Below are 25344 nucleotides of genomic sequence, written 5' to 3' on the forward strand. Positions count from 1 at the left end.
GCAGAAGAAGAATTTTTTCTGTTTGTATTTCAGATTTGGGATTTGCTGCCAAGTTGAGCGTGATGCAAATTGACAAAGGCATGATGCAGAGTTGTTAGTGTCCATAGAAATATTTTCCTTGCTTTTATTGGACTTTTGATCAGCATTTGGATGGGCTTAAGCAATAGCTTACAGTAACTTACACAGATATTGTTTCTGCTATTATCAAATACTCTGGAAGCCTCTATTGGTCTCTATTCTGCCATGAAGTAGACATATCAGTTAATTAGCTGTCATCTGCTATTCCTTTGTTTGTACAATGTATTTGTTTCACATTAAAAAAAATAGAGTTTATTTGTTCAGATTAATTACTTAAATGTACCTAAAATATAGTGGCACAGGGGAGAAATTTGAGATCATTTTACTAATTGCTTAGCAGATTAATGGAAGTTTGAACTCCAAAATTACTTCTGCTCAAAACTTCTGCAAAGCAATAAAACATACAGAGTGAATAACTGAGTGTTCTCTCTGTCTCTAGTTTTTATTTTCCCTGTTTTTAAAATGAAGCTGCATTCAGAAAAGGTGATTTCAAAAACAAAAAATTCAGTCTGTATTCAGGTAGATGACATTCTGATGACACACCTGGTATAATAATGCTGAATTTAACATAACATGTGGCACCCATTAAATGTGTCTGAAGTAATTCCTATTTCTGGCTTCCTGTTTTACAGAAGATATGTTGATGTGCATCATCTTATTATTATTGAGAGATTATAATTCTGAACTTTACTTATATTCACGTCATTCACACAAAGCAGCTTATCTGTGCATATCTACTTCTTTTCACGGTTGGGAAGATAAATGTATATTTGGTAGATCAGGTCTGTATGATTTTTGGTTGCTGATTACAAAACCATAAGCTTAGTAAATTGGATTTTAGTGCAGTTCTGTTTGAATAAATTCAAGGAATCCAGAGGAACTGTAAGCTCAGATGTGATGGGCATCAGCTATAGCTAACAAGGAAAACGGCAAAAACGGATATCAAGAGAGAGGGTTATAAGGGCTGAATTTTGCTTTCAAGGAGGAAGTTTAATGGCTTAGGAGAAATAACTGCATAATTATCAGTTAAAGCCCTCACCAACTCATCACCCTAGTCTTAAAGAATAAAGGCTTCCAAGGTTGTTGGACACCTGTCCCATTTCTGAAGTCCTCTTATTTTCAGGAGACATCACAGACCCTGAACTATGAGCAAGGGGAAATGCATCTGGAAGTATTGATATGCCAAGGCTCTTACAGTATGATGTGACAAAATCTTAGTTTACCACTTTGGGTTTCCAAATTTTAGATGATTTTACAATTAATTTTTTTTTTAAGTGCTTCTTTCTTAAAGGGCTTATTTAAGAGCTTTCCAGGAACACTCATGCTATGTATTACAAAGCAGCAAATCAGAATGAAAAGTGGTAACCAACCCATATTGTTTTAATATAGTTACTTTATGGAGCATGTGCAGCTAAAGAGGCTCAACAGCTCTGATGGTAACTCTGTCATTAACTCTTCCAGACCAGCTGACTGAGTGATGCTGCTACATCCGATGCTGAGCACATCAGCCCCAGGCACCAGTGCTCCTGGTGGCACCTCCACCGCTGCAAACCCACACCAGAATGGAAAGCCAGGCAAAGACAGCAGAAGTAGAGAAGAAATGGGGGCAAAAAGGTATCCGTGTACAAAAAATGTCTTTCTCTAATTTGTCTCCCTGGTAACTACATTCAACTGTTCTTCATTAGAACCATGCTTAGTACAGTCCTTCTTAGTACAGTCCTCTTTACCCTGTGGGTCATGGATAGAAGGTTTGTGAGCAGAGGTAATCTGGAGGTTTATAAAATCTTCTGATTCCATGTAATTATATGTTGAAAGGCTAGATGAATGTGAAAGCACCATGCAAACTGTGAGAGCAATATTCCACAAGTATTGTTCTATGGGTCTTTCAATTCCGGGTTACCATATTTAAATCTGCTCAAGTCTGGTGGTGTATTAAACCAGTTCCTGGTGAAGTTGTTTCTGAAATTTTTAAAGAATTTTTCTTCATGCCTTTTTTTAAGGAAAATATGAAGTTGTATTATACATAACCCATCTTGAGATTTTACACTAAAGCTGGAAACATCTATAAATACTTTTTTTTTTTTTTTTAATTTTACATAATATCAGTGAGTAGGAAAAGAGAGACCAAAATAAGGGAAATTTTGTAGACCTAAGTATTCTTTTCAATATAAGTTGTTGCTAATAATGAGGAATTCATTAGCTGTTAGGGAATGCTCAGCTGACATCCTTACCAAGCATGATCAAAATCACTTGAGGAATTTTTATTCATTATTAAAGCAATTTAAAGGATTATGTTAAAACTAAAAGCAGTTAATATGAAAAGCTGAAGCTTTCTGGACCCATTGGAAGCATCATTCTGACACCTTTTAGAATCTGCAGAAATCTCATGTTTCTAGAGGTCTAAAGGAAAGAAATTTAACTTTAACTTCAGAAGTCTGAGAAATACAATTGCATTAGATTTATTTCTTTATGTCATAAGAGATTTGGTGCCCACAAAATGAAGCTGCTTGCAAGAAAATACTAAGGCACTAAACCAATGAAAAAATGAGCAGTATAGAAGAGAGGGCTGCTGAAGGTTGTGAAAGGTCACGTAATCCATCTCTCTGCCTGAAGGAAGGATGGAATAGTGCCTTTAGGGGAAACCTTAAGGCAGTATGCTTAGCATCTTCACTAAAACTAGTTAGGCAGAAAAATGTAAACCTCTCTGATTCAAGCAAGGAAGACTTTCCACCCCTTCCTTGGCTTTTAGTCACTGATGGAGGCTTATTTGCTCACCTGTGTTAGCAGGCAGCTGAAGAGGACAACATGGAAGATAAGGGTCCCACAGGATCTGGTCACAGACATGCAGCCTTGTACATGACCACTGTAGCTTCAAGTGGCAGAAGAGGAGGCAGGTTTGCCTCTTCTAACAAATTATTCACTGCACTAATCCCCTGCAAAAGAGTCTTCTGTAATTGTATACTCTACCTCAGTTCTTACAAAAATTTTTATCATCATGTCAGAATATTATCAGGGTCTTCTCCAGTTATCTCCAATTTGTTTGACTACTGGATTTCCAGAGCTTCTCTGTGGCTTTGCATGGGTATTTCTTGTGGCTTCCCTGTAAGGGGCCTGGAGAGGATGGCAGAAGTGTCTCTCAAATATGCCATACTTATTCATAATTCTTATCTTGCCGTTGTCCTCTCAGGATACATATCTGTGTAACATCTTCTTTTGCTTTCCACATTCCCCTCTTTAGAAATGTCATTGCCAACAGCACCTAATGACATTCTATGCAAATATAAGGAGAAAGGAAATAAAATTTTGCACTTTTTCTCCTTGCAGAATTCCTGAGAGTCACAGAGATGATGAGGAGGATACTGAAGAAAGACAAGCAGACCAAGATAAAATCACAGCCATTTTCCAGCTGAAGGAGCCTCCCAGCTTAGTTAGTAACAAAGACTGAAGTCCAGACATGCTTCTAATAGGGCCAGTATTAAATCATCACAATTACTTTACCTTATGGTAATGCTATTTCATCATCATGGCACAGCTATAAATACAATATTGTAACTACATGTTTTCCAATAAATTCAATACATTCTGAAATTAAGTAAGGAAGCAAAATTTGTGATGCCACACAGTAACACATAGCAATTGCTGTTTGCCACAGAAACCACTCTTAATGAAAGCAGTATTAGAGGTTAGTGTTGATTTTAATTTCAGAAGAGAGACAGAATTTTCTTCTGAAATGATATTTTATGTATTCCACTATATCTGGGTCAGTGTAGTTGTTTAGTGTATGTGGAAAATAGACTATAGTGGACATATTACTATGATGAAAGAACAAATCCACTGTGTAGCACTGACGTTTCTTTACTATTGTATCTCTTCCCATCAGGTAACTTTACAAAGCCTGATTGAGCAAACTTGCTGAGAAACCAATGCCTCTTTTCCATTTATACAATTTTACTAAAGCCCAAAAGAAGCCTTTATAGGCAATTATAGGAATTCGTTCTGGAAGGATATAAATGCAAACATCTGATCTTTTTGAAATATATTCAATTCTGCAATTCTAGTTAAGGTCCATAAGGATCAGATCTTGTACTTTGCATTTGTTATAAAAGATTAGGGTTTCCTTTTAGTTATTACAGCCTGTTTGTAGTGGTTTTAAGAGCAATCTGCAAATGTTTACAAAGCTATGAGACTAAAGTAATGTTTTGCTTTATTTGCACTGTTTTTCTTTAGCTCATTCTCTTTAGCTTCTCTGATTCAATTCGCTGGATCATGAAGTATTGAGGATCTTCTGGGAAAAAATAGTCTGTGTGGACCAAAAAGGATAAAGTTCAAAGACACTAGAAGACATGGGTGATGTAGTTCAGCCTTTTCTTAAAGGAAACAAAAGACACATGAAAAGAGTAGTCTACCATTATAGACAGAAGCCTGGTAAGGTAAACAAACATGTTATAAAAGCAGGGGAAAAAGGTCCAATTCCTCTTTTCAGGGTGAGATAAGGTCCTTGTTTTTAGATAGGAGAAGCTGGTGTAGCATAGGTACAGCAGCTTTTGTTAGTCACTTCCCTCATACAGATACATTTTGAAAGGTGAATTAGGTTGAGATTGGGTTTGCAAGTGATTTGAGCACCCGTGGGGTTTACAGGTTTTGTTTTGTCCTCAGCTGAGACACACAGCCAAGCTGTTGTACGGCTGGGGGTGATACACTCGTGGCATAAACAATTGCAAATTAATGTGTACAAGAAATACAATATTCCTCCAAGAAAAAAAAAAAATTCCCAGAGTTACTGGAGCTTCATCAGAGATCTGGCTGAAGCAATTCACCAGGATCTTAAAATAGTAACACCAGCGTGACGTAAAAGCCATCTCAGAATGTTTCTCGTTCCAGGACCCCTTTGATCCTGAACCTCCCAGATCTTTCAGAAAACTGCAGAGCTGGAAACCCATTTAAACTTTTCATTTGGAACAGCAGTATTCAGCTGAACTGACATCAAAGTAAACTGGCAAATGAGCTATGCATTTGCATGCAGTTCTCTCACACATGGGTCACTCAGGGAAATAATGTGGCCTTGCTCAGCAGGCTCCTAGAAACTGCCACTCAGCTATGCTGTGCTGGAAGTAATTTAGATGTATTGTGCTTCTGGGTCCTCCTCACTCTCCTGTTCCCAAAAGGCATGATTGCCGGTGGGAAAATATTCAAAACTGATATTTTTGAAGGTAACTTGAGACTTCAAAAGCTCTTCATTGCCAAGTTTCTGGGCAGTTTGCTTCTCTAAGTCAGCAGAGAGCAGTGCTATAAGATAAACAACAGCAATGCATAACCGTTACCTGAAATAGATTATATACAGACAAGAAAAATGCTTAGGCATGTAGGTAATAAAATTCTACAATGCAAACTGGAAATCAATAGAAATACATAGAGTGATAAAAAGAGAACAATGGACAAATGTGTAAGTGAAAAGATGGATCCTGTTAGTAATTTCTGACTCTTTAATCTACCTGTTCCTGGGTTATTTGTTACCTGATATAAATGTGCGTGTTGTTTTATATGTGGCCAGTGCATCACATTTAAGTAACATTTTGGACTACACTGCATAAATGATGTCCCCGTTATTATTGTACTGTATCACAGTAACAAATTCAATATTTTATCATTCCTGCTTGGATCCCACATTGAACTTTTTCAGACACATGACTTTCTTCTTCATTTGTTTTGTCTTCAGTGAAAATTTTCTCATATTCTGCTATTCTTATCACTTTTAGACAAAGAGAAACTGTCTGCTAGGTAGTGACTCACTAAAAGGAAATTAACACTTCTTTTACTGAAAGGTGATATTAACAACAATAAATCCTCCTGTGTCCTTATTTATCTATCTACCATTTACTAGTTAATTCACAGTTCTGTGAGAAGAGCTGTGATGTAACCTATGATTATCTAAAAGCAAGTTAGAAAACATTTGGACAAAAAGAGAATTGTTTTTTAGGGCTCTTCTTGTATGTATGAAAGATGTTGGGTATCTATTTCATATTTTTCAGAATTATTTAAATCAGTATGTTACATTAAGCTTCTTTACAAAACAACTGGGTAGGTTTCAAAAAATTCTAGAAACCCACAGCTCTCATTGAGGTGATAAAAACTTTGGGATACTAGACTTTTCAAAAAGATGACAAGTGTCTTTGGGCTGTAGTGAAAAAGGGGCTCTAGAGACTTTAACAAGGGCTGTCAAACTCATTTTCACCAGGGGCCACATCACCCTCGTGGTTGCCTTCAAAAGGCCAAATGTAATTTTAGGACTGTACAAGTGTAGAAGTAGTTACATTTATACAGTCCTAAAATTACATTTGGCCTTTTGAAGGCAACCACGAGGCTGATGTGGCCCCTGATAAAATGAGTTAGACACCCCTGATGTAAATATTGTCCATCTATTGGAGCAATTACTAACAGAAAACAGTCTGTGCCAGAAGATCATGTTCTATCATATACATCACTTTGCTTTAAAGATTTATATGACTAGTAGCTTGAATATAAAATTACTCAGACTATACCAGAGAAATTACTAACAGAATAACAATTGCTCTTATTGTACTGGGCTGCAAACCTCATGTTGGGTGGGATATAACTGAGAGGTATTTGAGAACTAAGAGGTGCTGTCAGAACACATTAACAAACCTGGTTTTGCATTTCTGTCATCGTGTCAAGATGTCTTCGGTTCACTCTCTTTGGAAAGACCTAGTGTTTTAAAATCCTGGATCTGAAAAATCCTGAAAACTTTCTTATTTTTGGAAACTACCTTTTTAGAGCAGTTAGGATTCATTCCCTAATATTTTTCAAATGCCAAGACACATTTTGTGGAAAGATACTCTACAAAAGCAACAGCTTTGATTTCTAATGAGTATTAATGCCATCAAAGATCAAGGACAATAGATAGTTGTTTGGTTGGTGTCATAAGTGGGGAGGGATTTTAAAACAAACATTTTAAAAAGAGAGACCATGCTGAGTTTAGCCCATAACGTGGGGAAAGTGTGCATGACATTTACAAAAGGAAAAACTTGATCTCTGTTGTCTTTGTATTCAAGAGAGTTAGATCCAGACAAGCCACTGGGGAGAAGCAGGTTGTTCTGCTTTACTGTCCATCCTCTATGTAACAGCCTGCAAATGCCTCTCAAAGAAGCAAGGAAAGCTCGGAGCATTTATCTACACAGCCTCAATCTGCAAAATGGCATCTGCCCCATGACTGGGCTGTGAAACTGCTTCAAAACTGCTTAGAACCTTAAAGGTGTTTTTGAAATAAAGAAGGTAAGTCAAAACACAATAAAAATTATTTGTACAATTCATGTTTATGCGTGACAAAGTGAATACAGAGAACTGATAAAATATTACTGCAAAGTAGGTGATATGAGCTGCTGTACTGTAGTAGTTATTGCAAGTCATTTCTATGACAGAGAAAAAAAAAAAGTCAGTCTTTTGCTGTCTGATTTTTTTGTTTGTTTAGTTCGACATTATCTCTGATACGTGCTTAATCAAAGTCAATGAAAAACTTCACAGTGTCTCAACTGTTGTTCAAGCCACATATATATCTTAATTAAATTCAGTTTAGAAAGTCAGCTAACTGTTGAAGTCAGACTAGTTCTCTTCTCTGTGTGGGTAACAATTTTTGGGGGGTGATAATTGAAGGTGTTCATTTATAGACATTCCCCATTATCTAAAGCACCTGGCTTACTAAGGCTTCTATAATTCTATATAATATCAGAAATCACAGAATAAATAACAAGAGTTAACTTGTAGGACTCCAGAAAATAACGAGGGAGACATTACTGGAAGGACATGGAAATAAACATATTTGAAATCTACCTTAAATTCTTTAAAGATCAGGCAATTTAAATTCAGTCACACAAAACTGAGAGTGGTGCTAGCTACAGTTTTGTTGTGCTGTTTTTATTCAAGACACGTAAATGTGTATCATTTATTCATTAAATAAATCTCACGTTCCTTTGATATTGCTTCAGCATAATATACATGTTTAGTGTGGAGTTAGCGCAGTGCAGTTAGTGCAAATCCAGCCTGATCGTTATGCTTTTCTGTAGCCAGCACTGAGTTCAGTGAAGCTGTGGACTGAGAGACACACACAGGCACTCAGGCGCCTGGCTGTGTGGGTGTGCTTTTCTGTGCCCATCTTGGAGAGGTTTTGCCAGCAGAGAGGGGAAAGAGGAGGAGTTGAGGGAAAAGAGATTCCAGATATATTAAAAAAAAAAAAAAAGAAGAAGTATTTCATGAGGTTATACTTATTGTTTGCACATCTGACTGGTAATAATGAGTAACTTTTCTGGTTTGAAAGATTTGCTATAGAAAATTTCACAGCTCTGACAGAGCACACAGAAAAAGTTTTTGAGGCAGCTGACTAAAAGGTATCTGAAATCCAAATCTCCCAATCGCTTATAGTTACTTAAAAATGCAATAATACTGCCAGTATGGTACATTAATTCAGACTATGCAGATGTACAACATTGTGTTGCAGTACCTCTTAGCCTGAGATGTTCATTGCTAAATTTGATGCCTAAAGCAGCGCAGCAATGGACAATGGAAGTGCTTTAGTAGAGGTGAAAAAGTGCATTTCTCCTTCTTTTCATCTGTTTAATAAAAATTCTGAAGATACGGATCCAAGAGAAGAGATGTAGCTGCTTGGCATAAAGAGACTATTGGATCATGTTGCCATTGAACCTTGTATACTTTAAGAACATTTCCAAAACAATTGTTTCTCCCCCCTTACCTCAAACCAGTCTTGTTTAGCAAGAGCCTGATCAAGCCTGAGCTGTTTGTCCCTGTCCCAATGTTACAGGGCTCAGCTATTGACAGAAGTATGGGAATAAAGGAAACACACGGCTTTGCAAATCAGGGAGGAATTTATTTAAGAACAGAATTTTATTTAGCGATTGCTCATTAATTCTTTAAATCAGCTTTTGGTTACATGTATTTGCTTAAGTTTATGCAACATAAAATGCATACAACTACAGCTTAAATTATTCCTTATGAATAATGTATTTGAACAAATACAGGCCTTTAATGTGTTTGTAGTTGATTTGTAGTCAGTTCATAATTTTTATGTCTGAACTCATTTTTCAAGTTGTTTACTTGTTTAGGTTAGAAGCAGGATTTTACATATCTCCAAGTATTTACTATGCAATTTTCAGGGTGTATGATTTATTGCTTGAGGTGCTTTTTTTCCTCTCCTTTAAAGTCTTTTGGAGTCTACCTGCTTCCTGAAACATTTACTGTATTTGAGTTTACAGTGCAAGTAATGGAAAGGGAAGTGTAAACCAATGAAAAACATTTTTCTGCTTCTTATGCGAATATTAATTCATGCAATGGTTGTGCTATCATCTAATAAAATAATTGGTATTTCTCCTAAATGACAATGCACATGTCCAAATATTAATGACTAAATAAATAAGTGTGCACAGACTGGCATCATTCACATCAAAGAAGTAGAATAAATAATGAGAAGTATTGCAGGAGGAAATAATTTTATTGAAAATTCATGTTTTCTGAAACAGGAATGTTTCTTTCAGGTCAGTTACTGAAGAAACTGCTGGAAACCCTGCTGTTTCTGGATGTGGATGTCATGGTGCAGCCCTGCTCACCCTCATGCTGGCCCTTTTGAGCCCAGACAGACTCCGGTACTTCTCTTGTTTCTTCTGATTGGTTTGAAATTGTGGTAGCTTAATTTTCTGCTCTCTACTCAACCCCTTGCCTCTTATTCAGCTGCCCAGAGTCTCCTGTAACACACGTCCTTCGAGAGGGACACCTCAGGACTAATAAGCCCATGAAAATGAAATGGCTGGTTTCTGTTTTGGTTCTTTGCCCAGGTGGCAGGGTCTGGGAAGGAGAGTTGCCATCCCTGCAGCCTGGTGTGGGAGCCCCGTGGCTGTGACCCAACGAGGTTCACCCTGTGGGAGACATCAGACCTTTCCAGGAGGTGTTGAGGCAAGCTGTGCTTGGCAAGGAGAAAAGGGAACAGTAGGCTTTGGCTGGGAAGTGAGGCTGTGTATGTTGTGCTCTTACACCTGGTGAGCATGTGCAAATGGTGCTGTAAAGGAGGTGGTTTTACTTTTGTGTTTCTGTCCACTGCAATCAATGATTACGAGGCATATGCTGTGCAGGGGAAGGAGCAGCAATTAATGTAGCATGTGCTTTGTCCCAAAGTGATGTTAACTTGCAGTTAGGCCACTTCAGCAGAAAGAGTAATCAAGCCATAACTGTCAGTCAGGGAGAGTTAAACATGGGAGCCCTTGTCCAAGGCAAAAAAACTGTCATTCAAGCTCCATGTTACAAGCTTTAGGCTTCATTTAGGCTCAGGTCTGGGGCTGTGCAGTTACAAGTGCAGCACAGCTCTCTGGGAGCAGTGCTAGCCCTAATGAGTGCCTGTGTCACTCTCCGTCTAAGATACAAAATCAAAAGCTGTACAGCTCTTCAAAGCTTTCACGCTGTCCTCTGAAAAACTACTTAGACAGGAATGTGCTCTGCCATTTTTATCTGTGTTCTTCTGAGTACTGTCACGGCTGTGTTGACTTACATTCTGATGTGATTTTTCCAGTGCATTTTTCCTTTTCTGGCAGACAGTTAAGCCAGTCCCTAATGTGACTAGCTAAAGAAAAACCAACCAAACAAAAAGTGCCTTTAAGGATGCTGCCTATTGATATGCCTTGTAATTAATACATCCTGGATTGGTACATTCGAGAGGCAGAATTTCAGTTAACGTCCCTGGCTGGTGGAAGTTCCTTTTCAATGCAAGGGAAGGAGGAAAGCCCAATGATGGGGGCTCTGCAACTCTATCCCCTCGCCCCTTTGGTCTCTGAGAAGAATGACTCAGGGATTGGTTTCCACAGATCAGTGGCCATCATCCTCTTCGAGGAGACTTAGTTGCCATGGTAACTGTTGCCAAGACAGACTGGCTTTCCTTGGGAACAATTTCAGTGTGTTATTTCTGTACAGTGAACCATCCCCTGTGTCTATTATTAGAACCATGCAAGAAGATATTGGAGTTTTAGCTCCAGGTGGAAGTAAGGAAACAGTAGGAAGGGAAAGCAAGTCTAATCACCAGAAGAGAGCTTGTGGTCCTTCATGGATCTGCATAAGGTTCATGGTCTCTCAGACTGTACATGCATTCTGCATACACAGGCCCCCAAACCAACATTGGAAGCCTCTTCAAGCCATGAGATCAAAATTAATTCCCAGTTCTGTTTAAAAATATTTAGTTGGGAAAAGGTCCCTAGGGATATTCTGTATCATAGTGTATAGCTATAAAAGTTCTTCTGATTGAGTACGGTGGCTGTGATCAACAGTTTGCATGTGCTGGAAGCAACAGATTCTACCACCTCACCCGACCTGAGAAACACCGGTGGGTTTTGAAATTGCTTGTGAGTTTCATATCACCTGAAAGATTGCATTAGCTTCACTTTGTTAATCATATAGTGTTAATGGCATATATGCAACAAACAAGAATCCCTCTTGTTACAAAGGCTTTTAAAGTTCATGATTCAAAATGTTACCATTCCTATATTTGTTTCCAATTTTCTACATAAAATAATTTTGGTTCAAGTGGAAAATGTCTTTGATTATTGTATAATATTAGATAATATTCAACTGAATGGATGTAAGCTAGTTAAATGGATAAGCTGCTCTCCTGAGAAATACAGTGAACAAATTTAACACTGTTTGTCTTGTCCACCAGAGGTCACTTGGAAGCCACTTTATTCATTATGGGCTGTACTTGCCTCATTAGCATCTCTTGTTTTGCCTCTTAAGTACTTCTGGATCAGCTGTGCTGAAGACCCTACTAATGACTCTGAATCTTTTGTAGAACCATTAAGACACAGAAAGGCAAAATCGTGCTGAAACCTAAGAAAAATCATGAAAAATTGTAGGGACTTCATTGATCCCATAATCTCAGTAACTACATCGTGCTTCACAAGCTTTGCTGTGCATGTTAAAGACTTTTCAGTGTGAGTAGATTCTTCCCTGTATTACTAAATCTATGTGAGATTCTTACCTGTATTCTTATCTGCTCAATCTTCACAAAATATTTTTCAATGTGCATTTAAATTGTGAAGCAAAATGTGTTTACAACATCTGATATTTCAGCTGTATGTGAATCTAGGCTGTCATGTGCTTGTGGAGGTCTTGGCTTCACAAATTTTTATTGCAACATGAAAAAAATGAGAAGTCTTTACCTGACCAATCACTTCTCAAATGTGAACAACTCATCCAACTTTGGCAAAAGTGCCATTCTGTATCTTCTGTTGTGGCTGGAGTGAAAAGCTGGAAATCAGACATGGTATTTTATGAGCCCTTAAGCAACAAGAAAAGGCCTATGTCTGAAACAGTCTGAACAGAAAATAACCCCATCCTGTTCATGTTTCATTTACAGGGGATTAAAAAAAAAGCAAAGGAAAAGAGTGAGAAGGTTCCTGTTCTTCAAGATGAATGAAGGGCAGAATTTCCTCATTAGTCTATACACTCCATTAGCCCAATAGTTAGATTATGAGCTCTGAACTTTGTATGAATGACATTTATTTTTGTTTTGTAACTTTCTGATGGCAAGATTTAACCACTTCTTGCATATAGAGCAATATACCACTGAACAGTATGGCACCATACACCCATGTAAGAATTGGCATATTTTTTGTTTGATTCAGTTGACTAAATATCAAGGTGTAAACTGTGGTTTTATTGTGATGCACTGTAATTTATCTTTGTACATGGGTACGCTGGAGCAGGGGAAAACAAACAAACAAAAAGCCACAACACCACCACAAAAAACAAACCAAAACCAACCAAACAAAAAAACCCACAAACTGAAATCCTCTGTCTCTCTAGCTCCCTAATTCTGATATTGGGACAAGATTGTAATTGCTCTCAAATATAAAGGTGTAAATATGTCATGATTTTACCCTGTGCTTAGTTTTCCAGTTGCATTAAGCAATGCGTTCTTTGCAGAAGTCAAACAGAAAGCTAGGTGAAAAGTGGCCTGGTGGCTGGATAAGACCTTTTCTTGAGTGAAGAGTGTTGCATACACAGATATATTACAAACATATAAAAGGTAAGCTCCCTTAAATCTCGTGGAGGTGAAGAAATTGTTTGACTGTATAATCAAACTTCGACAATGTAAGTAAAGCAGAACAGCTGACTAGGGATGGTAAGAATAGCATCTTGATATTAACTTATTTCAGAATCTCATTCTTTTAAAGCTCATCTGTTTTACCTCTGGTGACAGGAAGCTCAGTCAGCAAATTTTCAAAAGAGAAGGAGACAGTACATGCGTTCTTAATAGTCAGTACTGAGTGAGGGATCCTGTGTGACTTGTGAACTTTGAATCTCAAACAGACTTCCTCTGAGTTAAGAAGGTTGTTTGGAATTTTTTTGGTCTGGTCTTCTTCAGAATTGTCTCTCTCTTACAGCTTCTGTAAAGATTATATGCTCGGTCTTGCAAACTTCAAAGTACAGACTCAGCACCTCTGCAAAGTCTGTATTTATAATGAGAAACAGGAATAATTTTTGCTTTATAAGCTTGGGTACAGACTAGTATGCAGTCATATCAAGTCTGAGGGAGGGGAAGGTGCTACAAAATTCCACTTTGTTCCTAGTTTGTCAGCGATCTGGCCCAGGACAGAAAAATTAATTAGAGAATATCTGGCTCTCATTAATGTTCACTGGAAACTTGCTGGGATCTGTTTGTTTAGGTCTTTATTTTTATACATAGACATGTACTCAGAGTGTTACACATACTGATGCTTATGCTATTTTCTGCCATGAACAAAGAATGACACTCTGTAATAATAATTGCAATGTTATTCCTACTTATCTGTGTTACTACCATGGCATTATTCCTAACATGTCTGGCTATATAAATTACCTCCTCTCTCACAAGCAGTTGATACTTTTGCCTTGCTCTTAATATAAAGAGTGGACATAGGACATCCGGAGATTTGATCATTAATGAGGGTTGGCTCAGGATACAAGGCCAAACCAGGAAGCAACCATCCATCTGCAGAGTCCCTGTGGCAGGCTGACAAGCGAAAAGAAATAGATGAAGAGCTTCAGCTCTGCTCCATCCTACTTACAGTGCAGAAGAACAGATGTGTCATAGGTTACACAGGCACTACTAATTCAGAAGAAAAAGATCCTGCACAGGATAGCTTTCACTTTATGTCTTTCTAAGAGCTCTAATTAAACTCACTGTGTGATCACCTATTAAGAATGGTGCTCCACAATGCCTGATCTGAGTTTTTTCTGAAACAAGGTTATTCCCAGGGTTTTGTTCTTCAAAACTCTTTAATCCTGACTCTAGTTTTCTCAAGGAAAAGTTTGTGAAATACTTTGTAAACTTCTGGTTCGGGGATAAGAGCACTCTGTTGGTCTGACATCAAAGTGAATCAACAAACTAGCTGTGCATTTCTATCTGCTGCTTTAACCATCTATTCTCTTGCAAGTGTCTAGAAGCTGTCACCCTGCTATGCTGTGATGAAAATAATTGGACATAGTTCCCGCTGCTGATATTCCCATATGATATTTCTGCCGGTGAAGAATACTCAAAACTGATGGCAAGTTTGAAACTTCAAAAGCCAAGTGTTGTCACGTGCTGAGCTGCTTGCTTCTCCAAGGATATCTGCAGAGAGCTGCACCATATATCAAAGAGCAGCCAGACATAAGACCATTCCCCCAAATGAGTGATATGCAGAAAGAAGGTATGTTCAAGGATCTACATAGTGAGGAACTTAGTACTCAAACTGGGAATCAAGAGAACCAAATAATTCTGGTGGAAGGGAAGGCTATATAGAATTAAGGAGATAGAAAACGAAATTAAAAATCCAGTGAAAAAAGACATTTAATAATTTGTGAACACTAAGCCACCTGCCCTTATGATTTTTGTTTGTCACTTGGTGCAGAAATTTACAATAGTCCTGTAGGTTTGGATACCATATATATACATGCTGGGTTTGCCACAGCTTAGTAAAATTTCTGCTATGTGATAAAGTACATTTCATCAAGGTGGTGTCCTGACCAGGTGACAACCTAAGGGTGGGGAAATCACTGAGAATCCTATCTGTTTCATGCTGCTTCTTTTGCAGGCAAGCAACCTTCAGGGGAGTTCAACAGCAATTCAACAAACCAGACATTTTTGTGGGTTACAAGATGAGCCTTGGATGCTTTGTGTTAACAGCATGTAGATATCATGTTTTGTTATTTCACACACAAAATAGCACAGGTCAGTGTGGAAGCTTCAGCTTCCTGTTTAAAAAAAAAATAAAAAAAAAAAAATCTCTAATTCCAAATCTCTGATTAATGATGTTGGCTCTACAGTGTTTTTATCAAAACATGGCTGACAAATAGCACTGCTCTGAGCTGACGCTTTAATTTTATTTTTATTGAGACTAAATTTATCCTAACTCCTGAACAGGAAAGATACAAGGCAGCTCGACAGCCTACAACATCTCTATCTGATGCCACCATATCAGAGAACAACAGCCCCAGAAATGAGATCTTGAGGATAAAGTCATCCCCGACACTACTGAAGAGATGAAGAGTTTGAATTGGTTTTTGCAGCTGGCAAAGTCTAACAGGCATTCCTCCGGGTAAGGAAATTTTCTGCAAGCAAATGTTAAATTGCCCAAGACATCTCTTCCTCAGAATTCTATTTTAATTAAGTAAATAAATATTCATTAATTGGTTGTTAATTAATTAATTTTTCGGAGCTATCCATGGTGATATCCCACACACTATTCTTGCTCCTGTACTGTTCATGTCCACAAAATGGTACCACACTGGACAGTGCAAACCCTATTGAGAAGTTTATTCTAATCAGTAACTGTATCACTAGCATTATAGGAAGACAAGTAGTAAGTGATTTACTTAAAAGTTTAAACATATATTCCTTCACTCCATATTGTTTTTCCAAATTCCACATCCCATTTTTAAACATAAATGGATATGCTTGAGTTGGCCAAGTCTTTTCCAGGGATGATTCAGAGTACATTGCAGGAAAGGCAGTCACTGGAGCCAAACAAGCCTCAAATATCCTTCCCTGTCCTAGGTTATTAAGAAATGAGTTCATTGACTGAATAAAGGGGAAAAACCTTACAGGCAAAACTTTCAATGCCTGCAGTTGTTCTGATTTTTCGGTTGTTCATTTGTACTGTAACACAGCCAATGTCTGTCTAAGGCCAGGAAAAGAGCAAAGGGCTCATTTTCAGAATGTCATGTGCAGTACCTGTAAATAGGGGTGGTAAGCTTGAGGTAGGCAGTCATTAGGATTGGGCAAGACAGAGATAAGCCAGTAAGCAATCTCTTCCCAAAATAAAGTACAAAATGGCAGCTCTTAGTAGAAATGTAGGGGATTTTTTAATTTTCTCTTAGAAGGCTCATCCTCATGGTAAAAATCCAGCAGGTTTCTGTTCCATTTCTTCTCTGCTACATTCTGTTGTGCTGGCTCTCAGGGAAGCCAGTGATGTGGTAAGAGTTTTCACTGCGTACTGATCAAGTAAAAATCTCTTTTGCTGTGATAAGTATCTGACCATATTGAGGCCGTGCAAGCTTTGCAGGTGCAAACATGCCAATCAGAAAAAGCTCTTGTAGGCTGCCCTACTAGAGCACAGCAAGCTGATGAAGGACTGCTAGCAGGCTGTAATCTGTCAGTTTAATAGCATTTTGTCCCTGAATATTCTTTGTATAAAATAATATCTGTTTTTGAGGAGCATTTTCCCTAGTATTTGACTCTATCAGGGCAGTCCTGTGCTGTCAGACTCTCAGGTGTCAAGCTAATGACTCAGAGCTGTCACCTTCAAGACTAGGTCTGGAACAAGGACTCCCTGCTGCCTCTTCCACGTTCCCTTCCCTGCTGTTACCTGCACTAGATGACTCATATCCTAACACACGTTTTATGGAGGAAGAAAATAATTTCCTGAGATGTTTTAAATAGGACCTCCAGAATGAGCTGCCTCCTAAATATGAAAGTTTTGTGGCTTCTTTCAGGGTGGAGTTCTGATCTCTCTGCTCAACAAGTCTACAGCTTTGTAACCCTCGGAACCTGAGGACTGTCATTGCATCCAAGCTTGGTGGGATTCTCCATCTTATCTGAATATAAATATGGATTGCAAAACCTGGTGTTTTTTTCTATTTCAGCTCCTTAAGATTTGGAAAATTTTGCTTTTTTGTCTAAACCATTTTTGGTGCAAACTATGATCAGTCTCTTAGGGAAGTGATTTCCTTGGAAACCCTACCACCAGTTTACCAAAGATAAATAGGCACTTTGGCTCTCCTAGAATAAAAGATTGGGGTGGTCAACTTTGAAAACTTTGGAGGTAAATATATCTTAGTTCCTAGTAGGCAAAAGCAACAAAGATTTGTGTGAAGTTGAATCTCTGTAGGGAGAGGCCTTAACATTTTATTTTCAAGTTTTCTTTTATTGTGGCATTATTCTGAGGTTTATCTTGCTGCTTTCATGGGAGGCAGCAGCAATGTCAACTTCCCTGGTATTGGATAATTAACACAGTATAAAAATTCAGCAGAAGGAAAACCTTAGAGGTCTGTTAAGAACTGGCTTGAATCCATAAAGCTGGATAAGAAATATAAACCAAAATTCATGTTTTGTTGTAGTAGTTAGCTACATATCTTTTCTTATTTTATTTTGGTGTATGTCATTGCCCCAGATTTCAATGTGAGCCTAATGGAGGAAGCACAAAGGGGTATATAGAAAAGTGGTGCTTCTTAAACTCTGCTTTTTATCCTAAGGAGAATGTTCTCACAATAATATGCTAGTGACTATACTTTATATTGTACTCTATCAGATGAAATACGACGGGGGAAGCAGCTCTCTGTGGGTAATCTCTTCTGAAGCTTAAAATAAAGAAAAATAATTGAGCTGACTACCAAAATTCATGCTGGATTTTTCTCTCCTCACCCCAACCTGACAACCAAAAGGTGCTTCCTTAGGCTCATTTTCCATTTTAACTGGTGGAACTGGAAGAAAATAAGGCAAATTGACATTACTATGTGGCTTATTTACTATAAAAGTTTGTCAGTTCATCTTTGTGGTAGTTGTTTTTGGTTTTTTTTTTCCTGTTAAGCACAGAATACATGAGACATGATAACCTCAAATTTGACCCTCATTAAAATCAAGGACAATTACTGTGGTGCAGCTTGTCGGAACATCATGCAGTGCTTTATCTGATGAAGTTGTTGCCTGTTACTGTTCTGCTCAGAGAAAGCAGCAAAGTATTGCAGATCTGGGATCCAGGAGGACTTCATCTCTGAGGGTGCAATACTGAGGAAGAAATGTTATCTTAGTAGTATATAAGGTCTGAAAAGAGAAATTGGGAGGCAATCAGATGATTACTACTTAGACGCACTTAAGCTTTTTGTCCTTTAAGCTATGCATGTTTGCTAATAGTGGAGATGCTATCAAGAAGAGTGCCAGTAGAAATGCAATAGCTGGAGAGTTCAGGATTCATCCCAAGTTGGAATACTGTATGAGAAATGCTTTTAATTTAGACATACAGTGAACAAAACATTGAAATGGATTTGAAGCATAGTGAGATTGGTGACTATCGCTATATTAGATTTTTTCATTACACCTTGAGATGTTCAGATTCTTATATTCTTCCATACATGAAGATACAATTAGGGGCTACATGAAATGGTTCAGACACTATCCCTTGTTCTTCATCTTTTAGGCTGAAGACAGGAGTGTATTACTTAGGCAATGTAGACAACTCTTTCCTAGGCAACCCTTTAAAATTATGTAAATGGAGAAACATATGACTCTGTTTGATTTGTCACAGATGTGTGGACTTAGCAAGGACTCTTCTTCAGCTTTTCAATGCCTTTGTACTTTGGCTTTCACTGTTGGTGGCAACAAGTTCAGCTAACACAGATAAACCTGAAGAGAAAATGTATTAATTCCTGCCCAGTAATTTGGTGCAGTGCTCCTGCAGTCAGTGGCTTACCAGGCAGAGATGAAAGAGATGGTCCCGAGGGTGAAAAGGGAGAACAAGGTCCGGAGCTCTGACCATCTAGCAATATTGTATTTTTGTCAGTCCTTATCATCCTTTTAGTCTTGTTTCATGCCTCCTTCAGTCTTTCATTTTGTCTTTTTACTTCTTTCCTTTTCTTCTGCTCCATTAGCCTTCTATAGGCTCTGCACTATTTCAGGAAACTGAAAATGCTTTCTGCATTTATAATGCTAGTCTAGATACTTGGCTTTTAATAAAAAGATACAATACATTTTCACAGCAGCCCATAAAACAGAGATGTAATAAGATTTTAATCTGATTGTACCATTTGTACTCTGAATTACTTACAGAATTTTCTACGATACCCTATTAAATGATTATTTCTTTTTCTTTCCAGAGGCCAGCTCTCAAAATCAGAAATCATGTTGGCTACTAATCTGATGGTCATAAATTGATTGCTTCATACTCACCAAGTCCCAGCAAAATTCCCCAAGGCATGATTTGTCAGGTAGGTAACTTTTTTCATGCACTGCTACTAACAGCAAATAGATCAGCTGGTGCTTTCTGTCATGTGGTAGAACCAAGTCACCAAATGGTAGTTTCTGTCCAAACAATTAATAAGTACATATGGAATCGTATACTTTCTTACCATATCCTGCCTGTGTTATCATGTGTATACCATACATCTTGGAATTAGATAATTGCTTTTCAGCCCCCAAGCAAACCCCTCTCATTATCAATACCACTTGATATGAACTATGACATAAAATTTCAGTGGCATATATTGATATTCTGCAAAGGTGTATTCTGGTCCACATACCCTCTCAGTATGCCCTCTACGATTTCATGGTTGAAATGAGTAACGCCAGCACTATCTGTTTCAACAAACTGCTTCAGAGGTATCCTTAATCTTCTGATCTAGAAAATGAGCTAAATCATATAGTGTCATGTGTGATTGGATTACAGCTGAAGCATATTGGCTTTCTGGTGTTAGAGCATGTGTGCCTCTTCAATAACATAAGACAGCATTTATTTAATTGAATTTTCAGTGCACTAAGTAGGTGAAGAATTTTTCATCAAAGTAATGCATTTCTTAGCAAATGAATCTTTCCACAGGAACAAGGCAATTTTCCTGAGATGTTTTTATTTTTCTGGGGAAAATAAAAAAGTTCTCAGTGTGTGGTACTGTCTCTAAGCATTAAGAAAACATAGTGAGAGAAAATCTTGGAAAACATTTGAACATTTTTATTTTAACTCAAACTCTAAGAGAAAGATTGAGAGGTTTATGGGATTCCCTGGAAAAGCAGGACCTCCAGGAATAAAAGGAGATTGAGGACCACAAGGAGAGAAAGGAGAATGTACAAGTAAGAAATAAATTTCTCATGTTTCTGTAATCCAGTTCTCAACATTTTAGTACATTTTCCAAAAAAATACTTGTATTAATGTCCAGTATTCTTATAACATCATTTGAATAAAACGTGTGATTTCCAGAAGTGTGAGGAGCAGAAACATAAACCATCTGTTACATAGGAGATGAGTTGACCAACATAACTGGGGAGAAAAAGTGTTTAGAATGAGTCACTAGTATATGTTGTTTGTGAGTGAAATAACGAACCCTCTATCTCTTAATATAAACAGCATTTTTTCTTTCATTCTTTCCCTGTTTATGTGTTTTCTGTTTCAACTTAATTTAAAAATGTTTACATGTGTGTTTTGCCTTTGAGAACTGGGCTTTTCCCTCTGAATAGAAGATGGCTTTGGCAGCCCTAAGAATTCAAAGCCCACCCAAGTATTCATCTGAGTAAGGGACAAGGCTCTCTCAGTGGGACAAATTCCAATGGAACAAATCTGCAACGTGGCCTGTGGTTTCTGCTCTGGAAACCAAATAGCTCCCCCGTATGGCATCAGGTTATAGGAGAGCTAAATGCACCTCAGACACAATTGTTGTGCAGTCATTTTAATGCAAATTACTAAATAACACCGTTAACTCCTAGTTGTAGTAACAAATGACCTACTGAGACAAGTAACTGCTTTGGAAACAGAAGTATAAGTTTTGAAGGCTGAACTAACTAGGCACAGAAAAGGTAAGGTTCTATTGTTGATTAGTTTTCTTTTTGCCTGGTAAAATGATAGACTTGCTAGTACTGGAGAAAGAACTGAAAACAGTAGGTTGAAATAAATATTACAAATTTTTCTTGCGTTGCTATAGTAGGAGTCATTAATTAAATGTTGTCTCACTGAATATGTCCTTCCTGAACTGACCTGCCAAACTTTAAGGATCACTTTGTGAACATGCAGAGTGGGGGCTTTGTTACTTGGACTGTTCTCTAGGTGCTTGTTCTTTAAGCACTGCTCTCTTACTGCCCCAGTTCTAGATAATTTTCTAAGAGTAAACACAGATTGTGATGCTGCCTTCCTGGGTTGGGCTGCAAGTAATTTCTCAAGAGATGCTCTGTGAAAACTTTCAACGAACATCTCATCAGTGCTCTACTAGTACTGGTACAAAAGCTGCATTAGGAAAAACAAAAAGTCCATCATTGTTCTTAAATTAACTTAGGAGGAAATGACAGAGGCTGCAATTTACCACATCACAAGAATCAGACGAATAGTCATATAGCTCCACACCACCCACTGACCATCCTTCCAAGGGAATGTCTTCCCTGGAGAAAGCCCAACTTTGAAGCTGTAGTTGTGTACAAAGCCTGAAATTTCACCTGAAATTGGGGCAAGAAATTGAGGAGCATGAAGAGGTCAAACAGCCGGTAACAGGAATCTCTTAAGCCATCTCCCTTTTGTCCTCCTGTACCCTCATGTAACAGCAGCCTGGAAAAGGGTGTCTGAAAGCTTTGTGGAGGTTGTACCTGGTGCAGGAGCATAGCACAAGAGCATTGTGCTGATACCATTCCCACAACATCATGGGAAAATTTAGCTATGCATGTGTCCCAGTTTTCGTGTCATTGTTATAAGGTGGTAGACTCCCTTCACACTAATCCCAGAAACATGTTAAAGACAGTAAGATAAAATAAATTGCCCATTACTGATAGAAACTGTGTTTCAAAAGAATTGCCGCTAGCACTTTTATCTGCTAAATGAACTAGAGCTTAACTTTCCACTGGCTTTTCATGAAAGCCTGTCAAGGATATGAGCCATACATTCCAACTTCTCCTAAGATAATGTGTATTTTCAGAGAAAATACTAAGTTTCCCAAACTTGCTAAAGCTGTTCCTATGTCTCTCTGCTCTGTTGCTTTAAACCCTGAATTTTGTTACTGGTTTCTGTGATAAAGCTGATGGGTACAGAAGATCTAATTGCAAGCTCAGTTCCTTTGTATGGTTTCAATTGATCTGTGATTTTTGCACTGAAACCTGGCAAGCTATCTTGTCGTGCTTGCAATTTGAGTGTGAATTTCTTCAAATCTTAATTCAAGAACTGTAATACTATATGAACTGGACATGAAAAACTGTGATCCAGTTTCTTGTGAAATTCCAGTTTTCTTGAAGTGTGGGGCTGATATTTCCAGATGTTTATTTTGTTTGACTTTTATTGGGTTCTGCCTACTACTTCAACAATAGCGTGTTTATAGCTGGTATTAGCTACTTCTGAAGTACAATTGTGATATGGATAAATAACTATAGCATGATCAATTTTGGCATAATACAATTATGTTCACTTTTGTTTCCAGCTTTGATTTTTAAAGAACAAGAGTATTTCTAAGAAAATATTTACCTCAACTAAAAAATAAGATATTTTTGACAATGGAAAAATCCCTCTGTGCAAAACCTGAAAGTGCCCTTGCCTGTCCTAGGAATGAGGCTGAGAATACAGCTTTAAAAGACTTCATAAGACCTTCAGAGCAAGCTTATATGGTGATATCTGATGAACAGCCTGAAGGCAGGTTGATGTGTCTGAATGAAAGGGCTGCAACTTACACAAACTGGAATACTGGAATACCAAATAATCTAAAAAATGAAGACTCTTCAGTAATACATGACTGGGAAAAATGGAATTACATTAATTGTTCAAATTCACGTCTTAATTATTTGTGAATTCTTGAGCTTATAAATCTAAGAAAGCCCAAAGTTTTTACCTTCAATTATGTAGTTCATATACAAGTTTGTTCCCATAAATGTAACCTGTAGTAATCGGAAGCAGAGTGTATTTATAATTGTTTTCTCTTTGACATTCGGTTTTGAATATCCTAATAAAATGCAGATTTAGTTTTTTCAATCATTATGAATTTACATGGTGTTTATCATAGTGGTAGTAAGGCTAATAAGGTATGGCATGCTCAGCAGGCTAGTTGTTATACCTTCCTATGAGTTCCTCATAAATGCAGAATGAGAGAAGCATTTTTTAATAATGTTGAAACTAATGAAAAAATGTTATATATTCTGTCTTTGAGATGAGCTGTAAGTAGGAAAGATACTCTCCACATGTTGTTTTTGATACATTCTTTTTTTTCTTGCAAATAATGGACAGTGCACACAGTCCTATATTATTTCAGTATTTCAGATGGCTTTGCTCATAGTGCGCTTTAATTCTAGAATTGATAATGATCACTTAGAGCCTAGAGTGGTATTTGTCACTTGGATACAGAGGTCCATTGCACACAAGTGATTACTGACATTCAAATAATTTCTTTTATGAAGTTTCAACTATTTGCACATCGTTTTTTCCATGTGGTAGGAAAATGAAATGTGCTGTAACTACAAGGAGGAATAAAACAGTACAATGCCCAGCCAGGTTGCTCTGTGTGCAGTAGAACAACCACAAGAGATGATGATGGGCTTTTTTGGGAATCAATAGGCATCATTTGAAGTACACAAGATATAGATTGAGATTTAAATGCAGTAGAAAGCAGAATTTTTTTGTCTTAAATTGAGTACAAGGGCCTACTTGTGAAATGTTCTCCAAGTGGAATTCAGCTTGTGCAGAAAAACAGCAAAAGGCCTTATTTACATGAACAATGTGAGAGAAGTGATACCATGGGCTTCTATGATTTTCTTGATGGAAGCTTCTTTCACCTCAAGTGAACTACAAAAAGGTGAACCACAAACTGGATTCACTAAGAATAGGTGAATACCATGACAGCAAAGGCCAATAATGTATGTTTGACAATTAAGAAAAATACTTACACGTAGGCTTTGTGTTTTTGACCATGGAAGAACAGAAGATTTTCAGTTCCTCTTCCACTTAAAGACATGTGAGGTAAGTAACTCTGTGGAGAGAAGGACTGTGTCGACCCTGGCAAGGTATGTGGATCCGTGGGAACATAAGAGCATATCTGTACAGAGGAGTATTTGGTGCCCAGCTCATCTGTTTTATAGCTGTTATTTTCATTTCCTAATTCTGTGTTTACCTTTGTAAGTAATTACATTTACTTTCTCTGCACCAGGTTATACAGGTACAGCAAAAAAGCAATTACTGAAATCGGTGAAGGGTATGAATTTTCTAGAGTATGATTTTTCTGTTGATGTGCATCATAGTTTCCTTGTCTTTACTGGCAATGTATCTTTTTATTCTCAAGTGAACTGCATTCCTTTTCTTCATTAATTGGTGTTCTGCAGCTATGAAAACAGGAACTTTTAAAATTTTGCCTGGGAGATTTTTAATCAGTATTTATTATATGAAAATGCGGGGTATGGTGCAATATTTACAAGACAGATTTGGTTTAATTTAAGATTAAAAAAAGACATTCTAGAGAGTAGGTACAATCCTTTCATGCTTCTAGATTTAGATATCAGTGGTAATTCGGTCTCCAATGCATTTATTTGGAATGATTATGTAAGTCTACTTTGAGATCATATCCAAAAAACATTGTGGTATGTTTTGTGACCATTGCGTTTGGAGCCAGACTGAGAGCAATGATGTATTATGCCCCAAATGCGTCAGCCAGCAGATTACAATGACTAAACCACTGATTTGAAGAAGGTTTGGGGTGGTATGATGTGAATGGCTGTGTTCTTTCAACTGATTTTTTTGTTGTTGTTTGTTTTTTTTTTAGAAATACTATTCCTAATTGCCATGTCAGCTGCTCTCTCAAGAGTTCAGCTCTGAACTGTAATTCAGACTAATTTTTACATTATTTTGCTGAGCAAATTTCCAATACAATTGTTAGAAAGTTATGAAGCTTCTTGTAACCTTGTGTTAAGATTGTGTCCAGGAAGCACTACACATCATTCAAATAGGATCTATACAAACTGCAAAACTGTTTACAGGTAAGTGCAAAAATATTCTAATGCTAAAAACACTGGGAGTTCATGAAAGC

At 37.6% G+C, this 25344-nt stretch overlaps 2 protein-coding genes across 2 annotated transcripts in view; both read left to right on the plus strand.

The window, feature by feature from the left end:
• LOC309440067 (uncharacterized protein) overlaps positions 1-22802 on the plus strand; it is a 36021-nt gene extending 13219 nt beyond the window's left edge. The window contains exons 2-10 of the mRNA XM_082053374.1: positions 1540-1692; positions 3403-3505; positions 7149-7368; positions 9639-9746; positions 14559-14813; positions 15527-15701; positions 19474-19584; positions 21071-21160; positions 22759-22802. Of these exons, the coding sequence (XP_081909500.1) occupies positions 1556-1692; positions 3403-3505; positions 7149-7217 (309 nt within the window). The 5' untranslated portion in view covers positions 1540-1555 and the 3' untranslated portion in view covers positions 7218-7368; positions 9639-9746; positions 14559-14813; ... (2 more) ...; positions 21071-21160; positions 22759-22802. The remainder of the gene's footprint in view (positions 1-1539; positions 1693-3402; positions 3506-7148; positions 7369-9638; positions 9747-14558; positions 14814-15526; positions 15702-19473; positions 19585-21070; positions 21161-22758) is intronic.
• LOC309440494 (mannose-binding protein-like) lies at positions 14792-23257 on the plus strand (the record flags this gene model as incomplete). The annotated part of the gene is given in 9 exon segments (XM_082054182.1): positions 14792-14813; positions 16633-16756; positions 18906-19020; positions 19022-19118; positions 20346-20360; positions 20363-20406; positions 20410-20440; positions 22363-22369; positions 22774-23257. Coding segments are annotated over 9 exon segments (804 nt in total). The 3' UTR covers positions 23123-23257.
• Positions 23258-25344: the final 2087 nt, after the last annotated feature.

This window comes from Streptopelia decaocto, assembly GCF_964273445.1.
Source record: "Streptopelia decaocto genome assembly, chromosome: 5".
Lineage (NCBI taxonomy): Eukaryota > Metazoa > Chordata > Aves > Columbiformes > Columbidae > Streptopelia > Streptopelia decaocto.